Below are 20,119 nucleotides of genomic sequence, written 5' to 3' on the forward strand. Positions count from 1 at the left end.
GTTGAAAAAAAAATTTTAAAAAAAAGGGGACGCCTGGGTGGCGCAGTCAGTTAAGCGTCCGACTTCAGCCAGGTCACGATCTCGCGGTCCGTGAGTTCGAGCCCCGCGTCGGGCTCTGGGCTGATGGCTCAGAGCCTGGAGCCTGTTTCCGATTCTGTGTCTCGCTCTCTCTCTGCCCCTCCCCTGTTCATGCTCTGTCTCTCTCTGTCCAAAAATAAATAAACGTTGAAAAAAAATTTTTTTAATAAAATTACATTGACAATTTGTTATTTGGGTATTGAGTTTGGTAAGTTCTTTATAGATTTTGGATACTAACCCTTTATCCCACATGTCATTTGCAAATATCTTCTCCCATTCCACCGGTTGGCTTTTTTTGTTGATTGTTTCCTTCACTGTGCAGAAGCTTTTTATTTTGATGTGGTTCCAGTAGTTCATTTTTGCTTTTGTTTCCCTTGCCTCTGGAGACATATTTAGTAAGAAGTCACTGTGACTGAGGCCAAAGTGTTTGTTGCCTGTTTCCTCTAGGGTTTTGATGGTTTCCTGTCTTACATTTAGGTCTTTCATCCATTTTGAGTTTATGTTTGTGTATGGTATAAGAAAGTGGTCCAGGGGCGCCTGGGTGGCGCAGTCGGTTAAGCGTCCGACTTCAGCCAGGTCACGATCTCGCGGTCCGTGAGTTCGAGCCCCGCGTCGGGCTCTGGGCTGATGGCTCGGAGCCTGGAGCCTGTTTCCGATTCTGTGTCTCCCTCTCTCTCTGCCCCTCCCCCGTTCGTGCTCTGTCTCTCTCTGTCCCAAAGATAAATAAACGTTGAAAAAAAAAAAAAAAAAAAAAAAAAAAAAAAAAAAAAAAAAGAAAGTGGTCCAGGTTTATTCTTCTGAATGGATAAAGAAGATACGGTGTATATACATACAGTGGTATATTACTCAGTGATCAAAAAAAATGAAATCTTGCCTTTTGCAACAATGTGGATGGAACTAGAACGTATTTTTTTTAATTTTTTTTAACGTTTATTTATTTTTGACACACAGAGAGACAGAGCATGAACGGGGGAGGGTCAGAGAGAGGGAGACACAGAATTGAAACAGGCTCCAGGCTCTGAGCTGTCAGCACAGAGCCCGACGCGGGGCTCGAACTCACAGACCGCGAGATCATGACCTGAGCCGAAGTCAGCCGCTTAACCGACTGAGCCACCCAGGCGTCCCGTAACTAGTATGTATTATGCAAAGCAAAATTAACCAAAGAAAGACAAATATCATATGATTACACTCATATGTGGAATTTAAGAAAAAAAACGGATGAATATAGGAGAACAGAAGGAAAAGTAGGATAAAAACAGAGAGGGAGGCAAACCATAAAAGGCGTTTAAAGACAGAGAGCAAACTGAGGGGTGTTGGAGGGGTGTTGGGCAGGGGGATGGGCTAAATGGGTGATGGGCATTAAGGAGGACACTTATTGGGAAGAGCACTTGGTGTTATATTTAAGTAATGAATCACTAAATTCTACTGAAACCGTTATTACACTATATGTTAACGCCCTTGGATTTAAATTTTTAAAAAAATTAGTGACCATTTTGTATTTCTGCCCTTTGCATTTTCATATAAACCTTTAAGTCAGTTTTCAATTTTCAACAACAATGCATCCCCTCCTCCACCAAAAAAAATAAATAAATAAAAGCAAAACCAAAAACAAATATCTGGAGTTTGATTTTTGATGGTATCATATTCATTAATTGATTTTGAGAACATTGACATCATAACAATATTAAGTCTTAAAAATAAATGAGGATGGCTTATCCCTCTATTATGTAGATCTTCTCTGTCTAGTAATGCTTTGCACTACTTTGCAATTGTCAATGTAGAAGCTGTCTTGCGTGTCTTTTATTTAGTCTTCCTAGGTTATAAATGCCTTTAAATGCTATCAATCTCACATCATGATTCTAAGACTCTTTATAAAAATTTCATTTTTTACCATTGTAAAGCTATAAAGACATAAAGTCACAGGGCTGCTACAATTTCGGCTTGTGAAGGAACAGCAAGACAACTTAAGCCAAAAAAAACAATATTTAGTAAAAATCACAAACCACAGAATTTCCATGTGCAATCGAAACAGTACAAATGCATGTTTTGTAGGTTTTTCCCTGACTTCTCACTCACTATGTTGGAAATATATATCCATGTAACTAACAATTATTTACAAATGTCACTGGATAAATATAGTATGCTGTAATTTGTCTGGCCTACCTACAATTGGGTGTTTAATGTGTCTTCATTTTATTCTGTATTGTAACTCACATCATAATTGCTCTATACAAATGTATATTTCTTATATCTAAAAATTAATTTATTATTACATTAAAAATAGCTTAAAAAGTATGTTAATATATTAAACTCTTTACACATTTCTAAATCACTTTCCAGAAAGCAGGTGCTAATTTATACTAGGTTTAAGATGATAGTAAGGTATGCTTCTCACCATCAAATATTATTCTCAATGCCCAAATAACACAAAAATAATGGTTACATATTCATTTACTTTGTATTTACTTAATCACAAGTTAGGTAGAACTTTTTCATGTTTCTTAGTCATATGTTCAATTTCATGAGATTTTTTTTGCACTGATCTATATCAGTGTGTGTGTGTGCATGTGTGTGCATGCACACATATACATAATATACACATATATTGTGATATACATATATATTATGTGATGTTGTCTCTGATACCAACTGGGTGTCCCACAATTCCATATAAGTCAATTCTGACACTATTTGGAGTTAAAATCCGATTGCACAACTTGAAAGGTTCAATGCCACAAGACTGCCCCCACTTCAGATACCAGATGCAAATCCCACACCATCCACACTTTTGACCAACTGGCTATAAATTGGAGATTTCCATGGCCCCCTCCTCAGGGTTGCTAATTTGCTCATTTGGCTCACAGAACTCAGGAAAACACTTTACTTATGCTTACCAGTTTATTACAAAGGATACAACTCAGCAACAGCTAAATGGAAGGAATATAGAGTGCAAGATATATTGGGAGTGAAGGGGCAAGGAGGAAGTCATAGTTTCCATAACATCTCCAAACATCTCATCATTGCAGCAAGTTGATTTGTTCATCAGTTTAGAAAGTCTCTGAATCTCAATGTTCAAAAGTTTTTAGAAAGTTCAAACTCTAGCCACACCACTTTCCTTTCTGATGGTCTGTGAGTGAGGCTAAAAGTTTAAACTCTAGTCATTTGGTCTTTCTGGTAACCAACCCCATCCTGAACCTGTCTAGAAACCCCACCCTAAGTCACTTCATTAGCATAAACTCAGGTTTGATTGGGAGGGGATGAATAACAAAAAACATTCCTATCACACAGGAAATTCTAAGGGGATTTAGATGCTCCATGCCAGAAACCAGGGACAAAGACCAAATTGTACCACACACACACACACACACACACACACACACACCATTTTAGTGTGTACTAATGAAAGATTAAATTAGTTAATGAATTTACGCATTTGCTCTGTCATATTTATTGTAAATTATTTTTTCAGTTTAGATTATCTTTGAAAGGATGACATATTATTTTTAATGTAGTCAGTACTAGTATCTTTCTTTGCAATACCTCATTTTTATGTCAGAATATCTTTTCTCATTCTGAGATGTTTACTAGTCACCTCCATTTTCCTCTGAATTGTCATTTCTTAAAATATTATATCTTAATGCAAATATTTTAATAAAATGTGAGATATTTGTTTACTTTTTTCCTTTGGTCAACTATTTTTTAAAACTTTTTATTTATTTATTTTGAAAGAGAGCAAGAGAGGGTGAGCATGGGAGAGGCAGAGAATGAGGAAGAGGGTGAATTCCAAGCAGGCTCCACACTGTCAGCACAAAGCCCAGTGCAGGTCTCAATCCCACAAATCATGAGATCATGACCTGAGCTGAAACCAAGAGTCACACACTTAACCAACTGAGCCACCCAGGCACCCCAGTCAACTAATTTTTTAATGGTACCAATTTAAAAATCTTTTATTCTGTTTCTCAAAATGTTTAAGAAAAAATAAAGCTTAAACTCTGTTTTATTATTGTGTCTTGTGGCAAGGCCAAATTTTATATATGTATGTATGTATATGTGTGTATGCATATATATATGTATATATGTATGTGTATATATATATATATGTACGTGTGTGTGTGTGTATATATATATATATATATATATATATATAAACTTGATATGTATATCAAACTTATTCCCCTTGTCAATTACAGAAAGATCAAATTCTTGGCTTGGCTTTTTTTTTTTTTTTTTTTTTTTTGCTTTTCTTTGTTGTTCTTAGGTTGTTCTGACTTGCTTTTCTGGCATATTATCTGATTCTTTTTTGTTCCTTGTTCATACAAATTTTTGCAGATTAGATCTTGGCCTAACAAAGAGGCTTAGATTGTTAAGTATGAAAAAACAAGTTTAAATATCTACAGCAAAACTTATAATAAAAGAATGACAGATAATGAAGCAAGCATTCCATTGACTAAAAGAAATTCCATCCTTCCAATCTTAAGATCATGACACAGTAACCAAAATTTGTAACATTATTTATAAATGAAAAATTTGAAATCTCCTTCTCTCTCTCTCTGTCTCTCTCTCCAGGAGGAACTGCTTGATATCTCAGTGAAGATTCAGTTTGTCCAGGGAGGAAGTGAGTTCAGGGTCTTCCCAGACTACCATGTTGGACCTCATCCTTCCTTATATCTCTCACTTTTTTTCTTTCTCATGCACAAACACATTCATACACAGATACTCAGACACACAAACATCGTATATGGAACAAAGTAAAATTTTTATTTACCTTATTTTGACCACATATCGTGCCATTATGCACTTGAGTAAAATCATACTCTGAAGATTGTGTTTCATTTCTCAAATATGCTGACAAACATATATGGCCTCCAAGGTAAGTATATTGAACATTAAAAGTTTTTACTGGTACTATCTGTGAATGTGTCCAGTGACAAACTATCTTTCCACAAAGGATATGCCTGGCAATATAAGGCAAAAAAAGGTTGCTCATATGTCTCTTAGGAACACAATATATTAAATCATTAACAATTCAGAACATGAAGATAATTCAAAATGTTATTCAGATCATAACACCAAAGTTATTCAGAACATATGAAGCATGACAAATAAATTTATCTGTATATACTAGGTTCATCTCTCATTTATATTAACTTATTTTTGCGTGCGCACGCACGCACACACACACACACACACACACACACAAACATGCATTTTAAAAAGCATAGTAGTCTTGAGCACCTGAGTGGCTTAGTCAGTTTGGCGGCCAACTTCCACTCAGGTCATGATCTCATGGTTCATGGGTTCAGGCCCCACGTCAGGCTCTGTGCTGACACCTCTGAGCCTAGAGCCTGTTTTGGATTCTGTGTCTCCCTCTCACTTCTACCCCCCTCCCCACTCATGATCTATCTCTCTCTCTGTGTAAAAAGTAAATAAACTTTTTTAAAAAAATTTTAAGTATAGTAGTCTAAATACACACCGAAAATTGCAACCATGTTTGGCACAGTTTCCAAATTGATCTGCGTGAAAATTCACTTCTTGTGCACATAGATAAGTAGAAACTTTAGCAACTGAAAATATAAATAGTTACAATTACTATCTTAAAAAAAACAAAAGTGGTAAATTAATATAGAAACATCTGGACAACAGCAATGCCCAGTAAGTGTCATCTACTATAATTTTTTAGTGTCATCTACTGGCTATACAAGAAGGAGAAACACTAAAAACTACCCACTTGAGAACAGGAAGATTGTGTCAAAGGCAGAAATGATTAAGAAAGCAGTCATTTGCTCTCTTACCTACAATTCTAATATTCTACTCCTCTTTGCGCCAATCACTTGAAATTTGATTAATATACTATTTTTTTTTGTTCTGTACTTATTAGGCCTATTTTGCCTCTTGATATAGTTAAAAGTCATAATGATTAACTATTTTTTTTCAAATTTGGATTTTAAACAAACATTACCCTTTATTATGGCTATAGGATGTTTTACTGACTGTAGAAAAATACAGTTTGAAAAGGAACCCCAGAAAAAAGATACAGCTATTACATTTTCCAAATAATGCTTCACACTGTACATCTGGATCTCGGCATATTCCCTCATAGCAATAGGCAGTATTATTATTACATGGTTCTAAATCAGCAGATTTCACATCAGGTACACAAGCCTCAGATGTTCCATTGCAAAATTCTGGAAAATCACATGGATCTGTCGTTTTCCTACATAAACGTCCTCTTTCAGCTATCTATGAGACAAAGAAAAACAAATATATTTTTAAAGTAGTAAACCAAAAAATGTAAAAAAAATTAAACAAGAACAGTGTATTTCTATCATTTCCATTATTATTGCATTTTAACTACTTAAACTACTTTAAGTCAAATTACGAATTTACTTGAAACCGCGAGTGAAATAGATTGGAAAAAACCTAAATGTTCATCAATGAATGAATAGATTAATAAACTGTGGTATATTCATGCAATGGAATATTTTCAGCCATATAAAGGAACACTGATACATAGGCTACAAGATGAATGAATATTCAACACTATGTTAAGTGAAGAAATCCAGACACAAAAGGTCACATATTCTATGGTTCGTATGAAATAACCAGAATAGGTTACTCCAGACAGAACACAAATTGGTGCTGTCCAATTGGTGTTGTCCAGCCAGGACTGAGGGGAAGGAAGAAAGGAGAGCAAGTGCTTAATGCTCCAGGAGTCTCCTGTTTGATTGAGGAACTTGTTTTGGAACTAGATAGAGGGCAGTTGCATAACACTGAATGTACTGAATATCACTAAATTGTTCACCTGCAAATGGTAAGTTTTATGGCAAGTTTTTCTTCACCTAATCCTTTTAAAGGCTCTACCAAATGTAAGAATTGTCCCCATTTTAAAGAACTGCCCTTTGGGTTGTAGAGAAAGGGCAATGGGCTGTGTAGAAAAGCCTTATTTGTTCAATCCTGCTGATTTGGAAACAAAGGACAAGGTGAGCGCTCTGGTGAAGGGAAGAGCAACAAGGTATATTGCCAAGTAGCAGAAACTACGTTTGCATCCTTGAAGACAAGGGACAAGTGGCTTTAATTATTAGCATAAACAGTGAAAAACACACACAGAACAAAGTAGAATTATATTAGGATAGATTTTACTGACAGACAACCTGGCAAATTTCTAATCAGATTTTGATTGTCGTTGACTCCTGAAAGTGACACAAAAAAGGCAAGATGAAGCAATCCCCAAAAGTCAAATCTTACTGAGTCTCCTTTCAGGTGTGGCTATAAAGAAATGTGAAGGGGAAATTTCCCAAAGGAAGTTAAGGATTCAATTCAGTTCCAGGACCAGCGGTCCCTTGAAAAGATAAAACTTGAATAGTAGACATGCTATATGTTGCTGACTACTCTACATGGACTCCTTTTCTGCTATTCTCAAAATGAGAGCTTTATTGTTATTGTTATTATTATTATTATTATTTGTTTATTCAAACATTGTACATCAACTGTGTGTTGGGTGCCTTATTTTTAATTTTTTGTCATAAGTTGCTTGGTTATGAAGAGCTACATTCAGATATGACCAAGAGAAATTCATAGCACCCAAATAATCTGGAATTGATATTGAATAATAACTGGATGGGCCCTGAGTAGAGACTAAAAACAGTGCAATGGAAGGCATAGCTAAGAAGGCTGAAAAAGATCTAAGTACATCTTCTGAACTTAGAAATCAATTATGTATGAATCAGGTCCATAAAGTTACATATTTGAAGTTGTGCAAAAAAACAAAGCTTAAAAAATGCTAAAAAAATGGACACACAAGAACACAAATTATGAAAGGAAATCATGTAGTATTTTGAAAGCTTACCAGACAAGTTCTTCTATCACAGCATGGTCCACTGCCACACTCTGCATTTCCAATTAGAGTACAACTTACAGGATTACAGCATTTTTTGTGAGTGCATTCCTAAAAGCAAACAGAAAAAAATAACAGGAATTTTCAATGAAATATGTAATTGTATTTATTGTCAAAATACACAAAATATTTCCCTAAGTTAATTACAATCATAGTATGATTTTTACTTCTGTATTTATTTTTAACACCACTTCAGTTAAACTTATATTTTCAGCATTGGAAAAACAATGGTAATGAAATCATTCATTCTTCCATGCTCAAGGAATTGACTGTAAAAAACTCAATGCAGTTTCTTTCAATCTTATAGGAATATATAAATGTATGCACTCTAAATTCTTAGATTTTTTTCATTCATTGTATCATTAGTACTTTTCTATCTTACCAAACCTCTTCAAGATATCATCTTTGGAATATTTAATAACTTATGGATGTGACAGAATAGAGGTTCTAAATTATAACAATGTTTTATTAACATAAATAATGTTTCAAAGAAAAAAGTTTGTAATTTTTTTACTCACAGACCTTACATTAAATATTAATTCTAGAAATTATTAGATAAGAGAGCACAAAAATATTAATGGCTCTTCATAATATACTTCAATTTCCTTCTTCCTGTAGCATAAAATAATGGTATGTCACAAGACTGATAGTAATATTTAAAAATTAGTAAAGTGGATAGTCACAAATCACTATGTGTTTCTACTTGCTTCAATATTAATATTTTTATTATTAGTATACAGAAAATTTTACATACTTGCACACTATTATTTATTTAATATTTCTGTGTCTATATTTATGTTGATGTATTCATGTGTTTATTTCCTTTATTTGTAAGCATTATATTAATGATATTAAGCCCTAGCCACCAACATATATCACTACATTTAAAATTTGTCATGACAACTTACTTTTGTTTGGGTGGGGTTTTTTTGGTAACTTTTTGATATTGTGGTATTGTGAAATGGTCGACTCATAAAATCTAAGAACTATCATCTTTTTTTCTGGTTTTGTTCTTTAAGTTTATGGATAAAACTTTATTCCACCATGATCCCACTAAATATGTGAGTTTATAGTATGTGTGTAAAATGTTTGTGTTATATATATGTATGCATTTCTTTTCACTTTACATTGAGTTTTTTTAGTATAATTCACACATTATATATTAGTTTCAGGTGTACAACTTTGTGCTTTGACAAGTTTATGTTATTCACAATATCAATGACTATATCCCTTACACTATGCACTTTATTCCTGTGACTTATTCATTCCATAGCCTGTATCTCCCTCTCCCAATTCACCCATTTACCCAACCATTCCCTTCATACCGCTCTAGGAACCATCATTTTGTTCTCTGTATTTATAGATCTGATTCTGCTTTTTGCTTGTTCATTTGGTGGGGTTTTTTTTTGTTTTTTTGTTTGTTTTGTTTTAGATTCAACTTATGAGTGCAATAGTATGTTACTTGTCTATCTCAGTCTGTTTTCACTTAAAAAATGTCATCTAGGTACATCCATGTTGTCTCAAATGGCACAATCTCAACCTTTTCTACAGCTGCATTGTATCTCATTGTGTGTGTGTGTGTATGTGTGTGTGCATGGTACATATATATATATACACACACATATAAATGTGTGTATATAAATATATATATATTTATTTTTTTATATTTATATATACACACACCATGGTATATATACCACTTTTCCTTATCCACTCATCCATTGACGGTAGGTAGCTTCCATGTCTTGGCTATTGTAAATAATGTTGCAATAAGTGTAGAGGTGGATGTATATTTTTGAAATAGTGTTTTTGCTTTCTTTGGGTAAATATTGGTAGTGGAAATATTGAATCATATGAATTTCTATTTTTCATTTTTTGAGGAACCTCCATACTTCATTCCCTAATGGCTCCACCAACAGTATACAGGGGCCCTTTCTCCTCATCCTCTCTAATATTTATTTCTTATCTTTTTGATTGTTACCCATTCTTTCTGGTGTAAGGTGAGATCTCATTGTGATTTTGATTTGCATTTCCCTAATGATTAGTGATGTTGAGCATCTTTTCATGTGTCCATTGGCCATTTGGATGTCTTCTTTGAAAAAAATGTCTATTCAACTTCTCTGCCCATTTTTAAATAATGTTGAGTCATATAAATTCTATATATTTTTTGTATATTAATCCCTTATCAGGCATCTCATTTGCAAATATCTCATCCTAATCAGTAGGTTGCCTTTTTTTCTTTTTTTTTTTCTTTTTTAATTTTATTTTCAGTATATTTAACATACAGTGCTATATTAGTTTCAGATTTCATACATCACACAGTGTTCATTATGACAAGTGCACTCCTTAATCCCATCACCTAATTAACTCATTACCTCAGCTACCTCTCCTCTGGCAAACATCTGTTTCTTCCCTATAATTAAGAGTCTGTTTCTCAGTTTGTGAGGATGTTGAGAAAGGGGAACCCTTTGCACTGTTGGTGGGAATGCAAACTGGTTCAGCCACTCTGGGAAATAGTAAGGAGATTCCTCAAATAGTTAAAAATAGAACTACCCTATGACCCAGCAATTGCACTACTAGGTATTTAACCAAAGAATACAAAAATACTACTGAGTATATATTCCCAAAATACAAAATACTCATTCAAAGGAATGCATGCACCCCAGTGTCAATAGCAGCATTAACTACAATAGCCAAATTATGGAAACAGCCCAAGTGTCCGCTGATTTATAAATTGATAAAGAAGATGTGACATGTATGTACAATGGAATGTTATTCAGCCATAAAAAAGAATGAAATCTTGCCAATTGCAATGACATGGATGGATCTAAAGAGTATTATGCTAAGTGAAATAAGTCAGAGAAAGACAAATATATGATTTCACACATATGTGAAAGTTAAGAAACAAATGAGCAAAGGGGAAAAAGAGAGCCAAACAAAGAAACAGACTCTTAACTATAGAGAACAAACTGATAGTTACTAGAAGGGGGATGCATGGGGAGACGTGTTAAACAGGTGATGGGGTTAAGAACTGAACTTGTTTTGATGAGCACCAGGTGCTGTATGGAACTGTTGAATCACTATATTGTATATCTAAAAGTAATATTACACTGTACGTTGATTAGAATTTAAACTTTTTTTAAAGTCTATTTTGTCTAAGTAAGTATTGCTACTCTGGGTTTCTTTTGACATCCATTTCCCTGATTAGTGTTTCTCTATCTCCTCACTTTCAATCTGCAGGTGTCTTTAAGTCTGAAATGAGTCTTTTGCTTCGAGTCCATTCACATTCCAAGTAACTTTTGATAGATATTTATTGCCATTTTATTATCTGATTTGTGATTTTTTGATAGCTTTTCTCTGATCCTTTCTTCTCTTTATCTCTTTCATAGTTTTTTGGTTTTCTTTAGTGATACACCTGAATACCTTATTCTATTTTTTGCAGAATTTCTATTACTGTTTTTTTTTATTTGTGGTTACTACAAGGTTTATATATAACAACTTCTACATATAGCAGTCTATATTAAATTGATGGTAGCTTAATTTTGATCTCATTAATTACTCCTCTCCCTTTCACACTTCAGATATTAGGCATCATATTTTATATCCTTTTATGAAAACCTTGGCTACTTTTTACAGAAACACATATTTTTACCTTTATATTTTTTTATATTTTTTATATTTTTTACTTTTCATATTATCACTTATGGTCTTTGCACTCAAAGGGCCCCCTTTAATATCTCTTGTAGAGCTAGTTTAGTAGTTATGAAATCCTTTAGTTTTTCTTTGTCAGAGACTCTTTATCTCTTCTTCTATTCTGAATGATAGCCTTGCTAGGTAGAACATCTTGGATACAGATTTTTCCCTCAGCACTCTGAATACATCATGCCAGTCCCTTATGGCCTACAAAAACTTCTGCTGAAATTAACCTCATAGCCTTGTGGGGTTTCCATTATATGTAAATGTTTTCTTTTCATTTACAACCTTTAAAATTCTTTATCACTATTTTTTTTCCCATTTTAATTACTATGTGCCTTGGTGTGGGCCTCTTTGGGTTGAATTTGCTGGGGGATTTCTGTGCCTCCTGAATTTGGATCTCTATCTCTCTTCCCAAATTTGGGAAGTTTTCAACTATTATTTTATCAAATACATTTTCAGCCCCCATTCCCTCTCCTCCCCTCTGGGATCCCTAATGTGAATGTGATTATGCTTAATGGAGTCACTGAGTTCTCTAATTATATTTTCATAATGCAGTATTTGTCTCTCCCTTGTTCAGTTTGATTGCTTTCCATTACTCTATCCTCCAGATCACTGATACATTCCTCTGCTTCCTGTAGCCTAATATTTATTACATCTATTATATTTTTAATTTCATTAATTCAGTTATTCATCTCTGATATGTTATTTTGTATCTATTTGTCAAGAGTCTCACTGATGCCCTCCATGTTTTTCTCAAGTCAAGTGAGTATCATTACTTTAAATTCTCCATCAGGCATATTATTTATCTCTGTTTCCCTTCTTGTGGCCTACTATTTAATTCATCCACTGCTTTTTAAAATTTTTTTTCACATTTATTTATTGTTGAGAGACAGAGACAGAGCATGAACAGAGGAGGGACAGAGAGAGGGGAAGACACAAAATCCGAAGCAGTCTTCAGGCTCTGAGCTGTCAGCAAAGAGCCTGATGCTGGGCCCAAACCCATGAACCACGAGATCATGACCTAAACCAAGGTTGGACACTTAACTGACTGAGCCACCCAGGTTCCCCTCCATTGCTTTTTAAATTTCATTTATTGAGTTCTTTATCTCTGATATGTTATTTTTATGTCTTTGTCCAGAGTCACCACTGATGTCATCCACTTTTTTTGGAAGCCCAGTGAGTATCTTTACAATCATTAAATTCTCTATCAGGCATATTACTTCTTTTTGTTTCAATTAAGTTCCCTGCTATGATTTTGTCATGTTCTTTCATTTGAGACAAATTCCTCTAATTTTGTCTATCTCTCTGTGTCTGTGTGTTAGGAAAATCACCTACATCCTCTGCTCTTGAAAGTAGTGGCTTTATGAAGAGGTCCTGTAGTGTCCTGTAGTGCAGTGTCCTTGGTTCACCAGAACTTGGCACTTCAGAGGAGTCTCCTATATGTGTTGATTGTGTCTTGCTATGGTGTTTGAGTACCTTTTCCCTTCAGTCTAGACTTCTGCACTGATTATATCCCTGTTGTGGGAGCATGTTAGTGGCTGCAGCCAGGGTCTGGCATGTGGTTGCTGAGGTGACCACAGTCATGTGGTGGCTAAGCACGGTGTGAGGCCATGAGCACAGAGGCTGGGCATGGAGCAAGGTGGTAGCTCAATAAGTCACTCACAGCGTTAGCAAAATTTGTGCTGAGTGGTAGTCTTAGGTTGGATCCCCCCAAAGCAGGGCAGTGGCCAGGGGCACAACTCACGTTAGCAGCAGCAGACAGGGATGTGCTTTGGTGTCTCTCTTGAGTGGATGGAGGTCCCCAAAGGCCATTTCTACAGAATTGTAGGATATCTTGGAATCTGAGATTGTGATACCTCCATCTTTGTTCTTTCTCAAGATCACTTTGACTATTCAGGGTCTTTGATGGTTCTATACAAATTTTAGTGTTATTTGTTCTAGTTCTGTGAAAAATGCTGTTTGTATTTTAATAGGGATTGCACTGAATCTGTAGATTGCTTTAAGTAATATGGACATTTTAGCAATATTAATTCTTCCAATACATAATCATGGAATATCTTTCCATTTGTTTGTGTCATCTTCAATTTCTTTTATGAATGTTTTTCAGTTTTCAGAGTACAGATCCTTTACCACATCCAACATAATACTCAATGTTGAAAAATAGAGATTTTCTTCTAAGATCAGACACAAGACAAGAATGTCCACTCTTACCACTTTTTTCAACATAGTACTAGAAGTCCTAGCCACAGCAATCACACGAGAAAAAGAAAAAAGAGGTATCCATATTGGTAAAGAAGAAGTTGAACTGTCTCTATTTGCAGATAACATAATACTAGACACAAAACATTCTAAAGACTCCCCTAAAAAACTACTAGAAGTAATAAATTAATTCAGTAAAGTTGCAGGATACAAAATTAATACACAGAAACCAGTAGTATCTCTATACACTAATAACAAAACCACAAAGTAGCAGAAGCAAAAATTAGAGAACAATGCCATTTATAAATGCACCAAAAAGAATAAATTACTTCGGAATAAACTTAACAAAAGAGGTGAAAGACCTATAAACTGAAAACTATAATATATAGAATGTTTTGAGTGTTATGCTGTAAGAGAAGCTGTAATCAGGGATCTTTCTTTCAAAACAGTAAATATATCAAGTGCATTTATAAAATAATAATTTATTCTTGATCTCTTGTACTACCTGGATTATCACATAATATTTTATACAAAATTAGATATAATGTTATAATTACACTAACTGCAACATTAGTGTATTATTAAAGTATATCAGACCTTTATCACTATATAACAAGTTTAAATTTACAGGAGTCAGATGATATTCTTTTTTTATTTTTATATTTCAATATTAACTAAAGTGTGTTATGCTTCACAATTTAAATATTTTATTGAAAAACTGTCAATAGTATTTAGTGCAGCTAGAGGATTGAATGGAAACTAAATATTAATTCAGGCAGGGGGAGCAAAAATCAATGACATGACAGGAAATTCCAAGGCTAGTATCAAAGAGAAAGCCTACAGTAGAGAGCAAATTTTCACAATACCCAAATCTAGACTAAATACCTGGCTTAGAAATTGACTCTTAAAGACTTATGCTTTAGGAACAGAATGCCATCATGGGACTGGAAGCCAGAACTTTATAAAACAGGTAGCCAAGGTATATCATTGAGAAATTTGAGAATCAAAAGGATGTTTTCTTTTCTCCTAGTTGTCCAAACCATTTTTAAATGTCTCCTCAATATTTAATATCTTACTGAAGTGGTTCTCTATTTCTGGAATAAAATACAGAAGCATATTCATTTTCATATACTCATTTTGGTTGGGAATCCTGATTATTTTGTAAGTATTTTCCAAAATATAAGTCAGTCATTCAAAGTAACATTAATTGGAGGAATCAACAACTTTCATGACTTAATTCTATTTCTATATGCCTGCAAAGGATACTGGGAATTAAAATTTTTTTAAGTATCCAATTTACAATAACATTCAAAACATTAAATGTTTAGGGTTAACTTTAAGAATTAAAGATACCTAAATAAATGGAACAATATGCCATGATCATGGTTTGAAATCATAACATTACGAATAACTCACTTCTTTACAAATTCATCTATAGATTTTTAAAAATCCCAGTCAAAATTCCAGCAGAATTAGGATTTTTTTTCTTTAGGGGATGTGAGTAGAAATAGAAAAGTTGATTCTAAATTTTACATAGAAATGCAAAGACCTAAAATCACCAAATCTATCTTGATTAAAGAAGTGCAAAATATGAAGACACATTTTACCTGATTTTATGAGTTAGGGTAAGGAGAGCTGGTATTGGTATAAGGCTAGATATATGAAACAATGGAACACAAAGTATGTGATGAACCGTTTTTCAATACAGGTGCCAAGAAAAATATAGCTATTCAACAAATGGTCCTGGAACAACTGGATATACATATAGAAAAAATATATCCTGATTCTTAACTTACAAACATTTCTCAAAACGGATCATAGATATACATATAAAAGCTAAAATCAATAAACTTCTAGAACACTTATGAGAAAGCTTCACAACCATGGGATAGATAGGGCGCAAGTAGCATAACACATAAAAAAAAAAGATAAACTGAACTCCGCCCAATTAAAAATTTGACTTTTTGAAAGATATCTTTAAGAAGATACAAAACCAAGCCACATACTGGGAGAAAATCTGGCAAAAGACTTGCATATAGTTTATATTAAGAATTTCTAGGGGTGCCTGGGTGGCTCAGTTGCCTAAGCATCCAACTTTGGCTCAGGTCATGATCTCCTGGTTTGTGAGTTCAAGCCCTACATCAGGCTCTGTGTTGACAGTTCAGACAGTTCAGATTCTGTGTCTCCCTCTCTCTGCCCCTCACTCACTCTCTCTTTCTCTTTCTTAAAATTAAGTAAACATTATTTTAAAAAAAGAATTTCTCTAACTACATAATAAAAAAGCAAATAACCTTATAAATATGTACAAAATGTTTGAACAGACACTTTAAAAAGGAGGCATATGAAAGTCCCGTAATCATATGAAATACTGTCCAGTATAATTATTCCTAGAGGAAACACAAATTAAAAACACAATGAGATACCAGCACAAATTCAAATGACTAAAATGAAAAAGACTGGCAATAACAAAAGTTGATGACGATAAGGAAAAATTACAACTCTCATACACAGATGGTTGGCATATAAAATGTTACAACATTTTGGAAAGAAGTTTGACATGTTGTTATAGGTTTAATAGTTAATCAACTACCATGTCACTCAGCAATTCCACTCCTATATATTTACCCAAGAGAAATGAAAACATAAGTCCAAGCAAGATTTGGATATGAATATTTTAGGAGCTTTTTTTATAATAGTCCCAAACAAAAACAACCTAAATGTTCATTAATAATTTGATGGACAAACACTCCAAGAATATCCATACAAAGAAATACTACTCTATAACAAATACAAATGAACTACAGATACATTCAATCATATGGATGAATATCAAAAATATATAAAGCAAATGTTCCAGAATCAAAAAAGATCCATAATGTATGATTCATTCATATGAATTTCAATAGGGGACAAAAATAATGAGTTATGACAGAAATCAGAAATTTAGATTCTTATAGGATTTACTTAAGGAGGTATGGGAAACTATGGTAATGTAAATGTTCTATATCTTTTACTCCACATCTAATTAAGTATATCATCACTCACTTCCAAAAACATCAGCAAGTCAGAAGAAAAACAAATATAAATAAATATAATGAAGACCACCTAGACACATCACAAATCTTTTTGTTTAAAACCAAAGACAAGGTCACAATGCATTTCTAGACACAAAGATGGGTTCTATGGATCATTTGGCTAGGTATGGCAGACAGAAGCAGAATTGGGTACTGACATCTTTAGTGACAATGGGACAAATGGTTTTTGACTATCATTGTTGAGACTCCTGATAAGTTCCATCAGTGGGGAATGATGGTCTTATAATACTAAAAAAAGAAAAAAAATGTTATTATGGTTGTTGTTCACTCACCTACACTATCAAGAAAGTGAATCTACTTTCTTTCTGATGGTGGCCAGAGTTATAGATAGTAAAATTCATGGTGACTAAGAGCAGTTAATCACTCCAACATTTACTGAGTTATGTTCTGACAATGCAAGAGAAAGGAAAGAAATTAGATATACTTGGGCAAAAACCTGATAAAATTATTAAAGCTACCTCATCCAATTACAATATTAGAGATCTATGCTAGATTTGAAGGCTAGGAAGTCATTGTTACTCAAGAACTAACCTCATTCTCAAGGCGCCTGGGTGGCTCAGTCAGTTAAGTGTCCGATTTCTGCTGAGGTCATGATCTCGTGGTATATGAGTTCAAGCCCCACATAGGGCTCTGTGCTGACAGCTCAGAGCCTGGAGCCTGCTTCAGATTCTATGTCTCCCTCTCTCCCTCTCTTCCCCTCCCCTGCTCATGCTCTGTCTTTCTTTGTCTCTCAACAACAAATAAATCTTTAAAAAAAATTAAAAAAAAAAAAAGAACTAACTTCATTCTCTAAGTACAGTTGGTCAATGACCACTCTGGCTAATGGCATGCACATGAAGAATGGGAATGTGAAAACCTCTTGGGGTTTATTGCAGTAGGTCTTTACAGCCATAATAAAACTGGCCTATCCATAATGAATCTCCATTCTCCAATAAATACCTTGAAATCCAGTGGGTCAAGCTACCTCTTCCCTTAGGTGCACTGTGACTCTGTCCTAGATTTTTAATAAAGACTAAGTGCTCAGATGATGAAATGGTCACCCAAATCAGTTCACTTAAAACCATTCTAGTGCAACCAGCCTATCAGAGACAACTCATTTTCCTCTTGTGTCTAGGAATAGTCTCTGGAAACTATTCATGAACTGGGCAATAAGGTCTCCAGAATGGATGCGTTGGCAAAGTCCAAACAAAATTCCATGCAAGTCAAGGGCCAGAAGATAAATAAATCAACCAATAATTGAAGTCTGAGCCATAGGTTCATGTAGATCTGGATATTAAGCCAGAGAGAATCTAATGAGAACATTAATAGTCTGCCCTTGGGAGAAATTCTCACTACTGACCTAAAGAAGACCCATGGTACTTAAATACTTGGGCCATGACAATGGACTGTTCCTGGCCACTCTTGTGCTTTACTGTGGACAAGTAAAAGGAAGACAAGAGGGCCTCAATTCCTTATCTGACATAATGCATTTGGATTAGCATTGACCCAACACCTTTGGCACCTTCCTTCAAAAATAAACAGAGCAAGGATATAGGGTTTCATCCAAATAGAATGAAAGCTATATATGTTGGTTAAGGTGTGGCAGTGAACTGATGATAGTTGGCCTGCCCTTTCCTCTCTCCTAAGCGTTGCAGCACAGTCCATTATGGTACTGAGAAATGGATACATGCACTCCAATGATTTCACTCACATGTCGAACTTAAAAAATAAAGTAGATAAACATAGAGGGGAAAGAAGAAAGAAGCAAATCCATTAACAGACTCTTAACTATAGAGAACAAACTAAGGATTGCTGGAGGGGAGGAGGGTGGGGGATGGGTTAAATGGGTGATGACTATTAAGGTGGGCACTTGTGATGACTCCTGGGCCTTATATGTAAGTGACGAATCACTACATTCTACTACTGAAGCATGTTAACTAATGGGAGTTTACATAAAAATTTGGAGAGGAAAAAAAACAATTTCACACACTTTTAAAAATATATTACCATAGACTTATGAAATTTTAGAATTATTACTACTTTATTTTTCTAATAAAAGAAAACACATTTGACCAGATAAATTAATAGACATATACAGAGCATTCCATCCAGAAGCAGCAAGAATACACATTTTTCTCAAGTGCACATGGAAAATTCTCCATTTTAGATCATGTGTTGGCCAGAAAAGAAGTCTCAGTACTTTTAAGAAGACTAAAATCATTATCAAACATCTTTTCTGACAAAGGTATGAAACAAGAGATCAATTACAAAAAGAAAACTAGAAAAATTAAAAATTCAGTATATGGTGGTAAAATAGTATGATAGTGAATAACAAATAAGTCAATAAAGAAATTTTTTAAAACTCAAAATATACCTTGAAATGAATGAAATTTAAATGCAACATAAAAAAAATCTATGGGATGCAGTAAAAGCATTTCCAAGTGGAAAGTACATAGCAATATAGGCCTACCTCAAACAACAAAAAAATTTTAAACAATTTAATTTTATACCTATAGGAACTAGAAAAAGAAGAACAAAGTTAGTAGAAAAAAGAAAATAACAAAAATCAGATGTTAGTAAATTAAATGGAGGCTGAAATCCCAATCTAAAAGATCAATGAAACCAAGAGTCAATTCTTTTAAAAGATTAAAAATATTGACAAAGTTTTAGCTAGACTCACCAAGAAACAGAAAAATAAGTTTCATAATAAAATCAGAAATGGAAGAGGAGAGGTTACAACTGATACCATGAAGTACAAAGGTTCATAAGAGACTACTATGAAAAATTATATGCCCATAATTGAACAACTTAGTAGAAATGGATAACTTCCTAGAAATACATATACCAAAACTGAATCATTAAGAAACAGAAAATATGAATAGATTGACTACTAGTAAGGAGATAGGGTCAGTAATCAAAAAACTCCAAAGAATCATAAGACCAAGTCCAGTTGGCTTCACTGGTGAATTCTTCCAAATGTTCACAAAAAATTTAACTAAATGTTACCCTCCTAAACTCTTCCTGAAAACTGAAGAGGAGTGATCACTTTCAAACTTAGTTGATAAGGCCTGAGTGCAAATTATTCAGATGCTTTTTAAGTATATATCCATTACACACTTTGTTCATCTTTCATGCATATATTTCATGTGTATTGTATTTCACAATTATATATCACATA

The 20,119-nt window shown here is 34.1% G+C and overlaps 1 protein-coding gene across 1 annotated transcript in view; it reads right to left on the minus strand.

Moving 5' to 3' along the window:
* The window catches only part of LOC121039933 (A disintegrin and metallopeptidase domain 3-like), a 143,698-nt gene that overhangs the window by 44,961 nt on the left and 78,618 nt on the right, over positions 1-20,119 (minus strand). The window contains exons 12-15 of the mRNA XM_040490388.1: positions 7,925-8,023; positions 6,123-6,318; positions 5,552-5,642; positions 4,844-5,033 (exon numbers count right to left, since the gene is read on the minus strand). Coding sequence (XP_040346322.1) covers positions 4,844-5,033; positions 5,552-5,642; positions 6,123-6,318; positions 7,925-8,023 — 576 coding nt within the window. The remainder of the gene's footprint in view (positions 1-4,843; positions 5,034-5,551; positions 5,643-6,122; positions 6,319-7,924; positions 8,024-20,119) is intronic.

Source organism: Herpailurus yagouaroundi, unplaced genomic scaffold (genome assembly GCF_014898765.1).
Source record: "Herpailurus yagouaroundi ecotype Mexico unplaced genomic scaffold, PumYag 28, whole genome shotgun sequence".
In the NCBI taxonomy this organism is placed as follows: domain Eukaryota; kingdom Metazoa; phylum Chordata; class Mammalia; order Carnivora; family Felidae; genus Herpailurus; species Herpailurus yagouaroundi.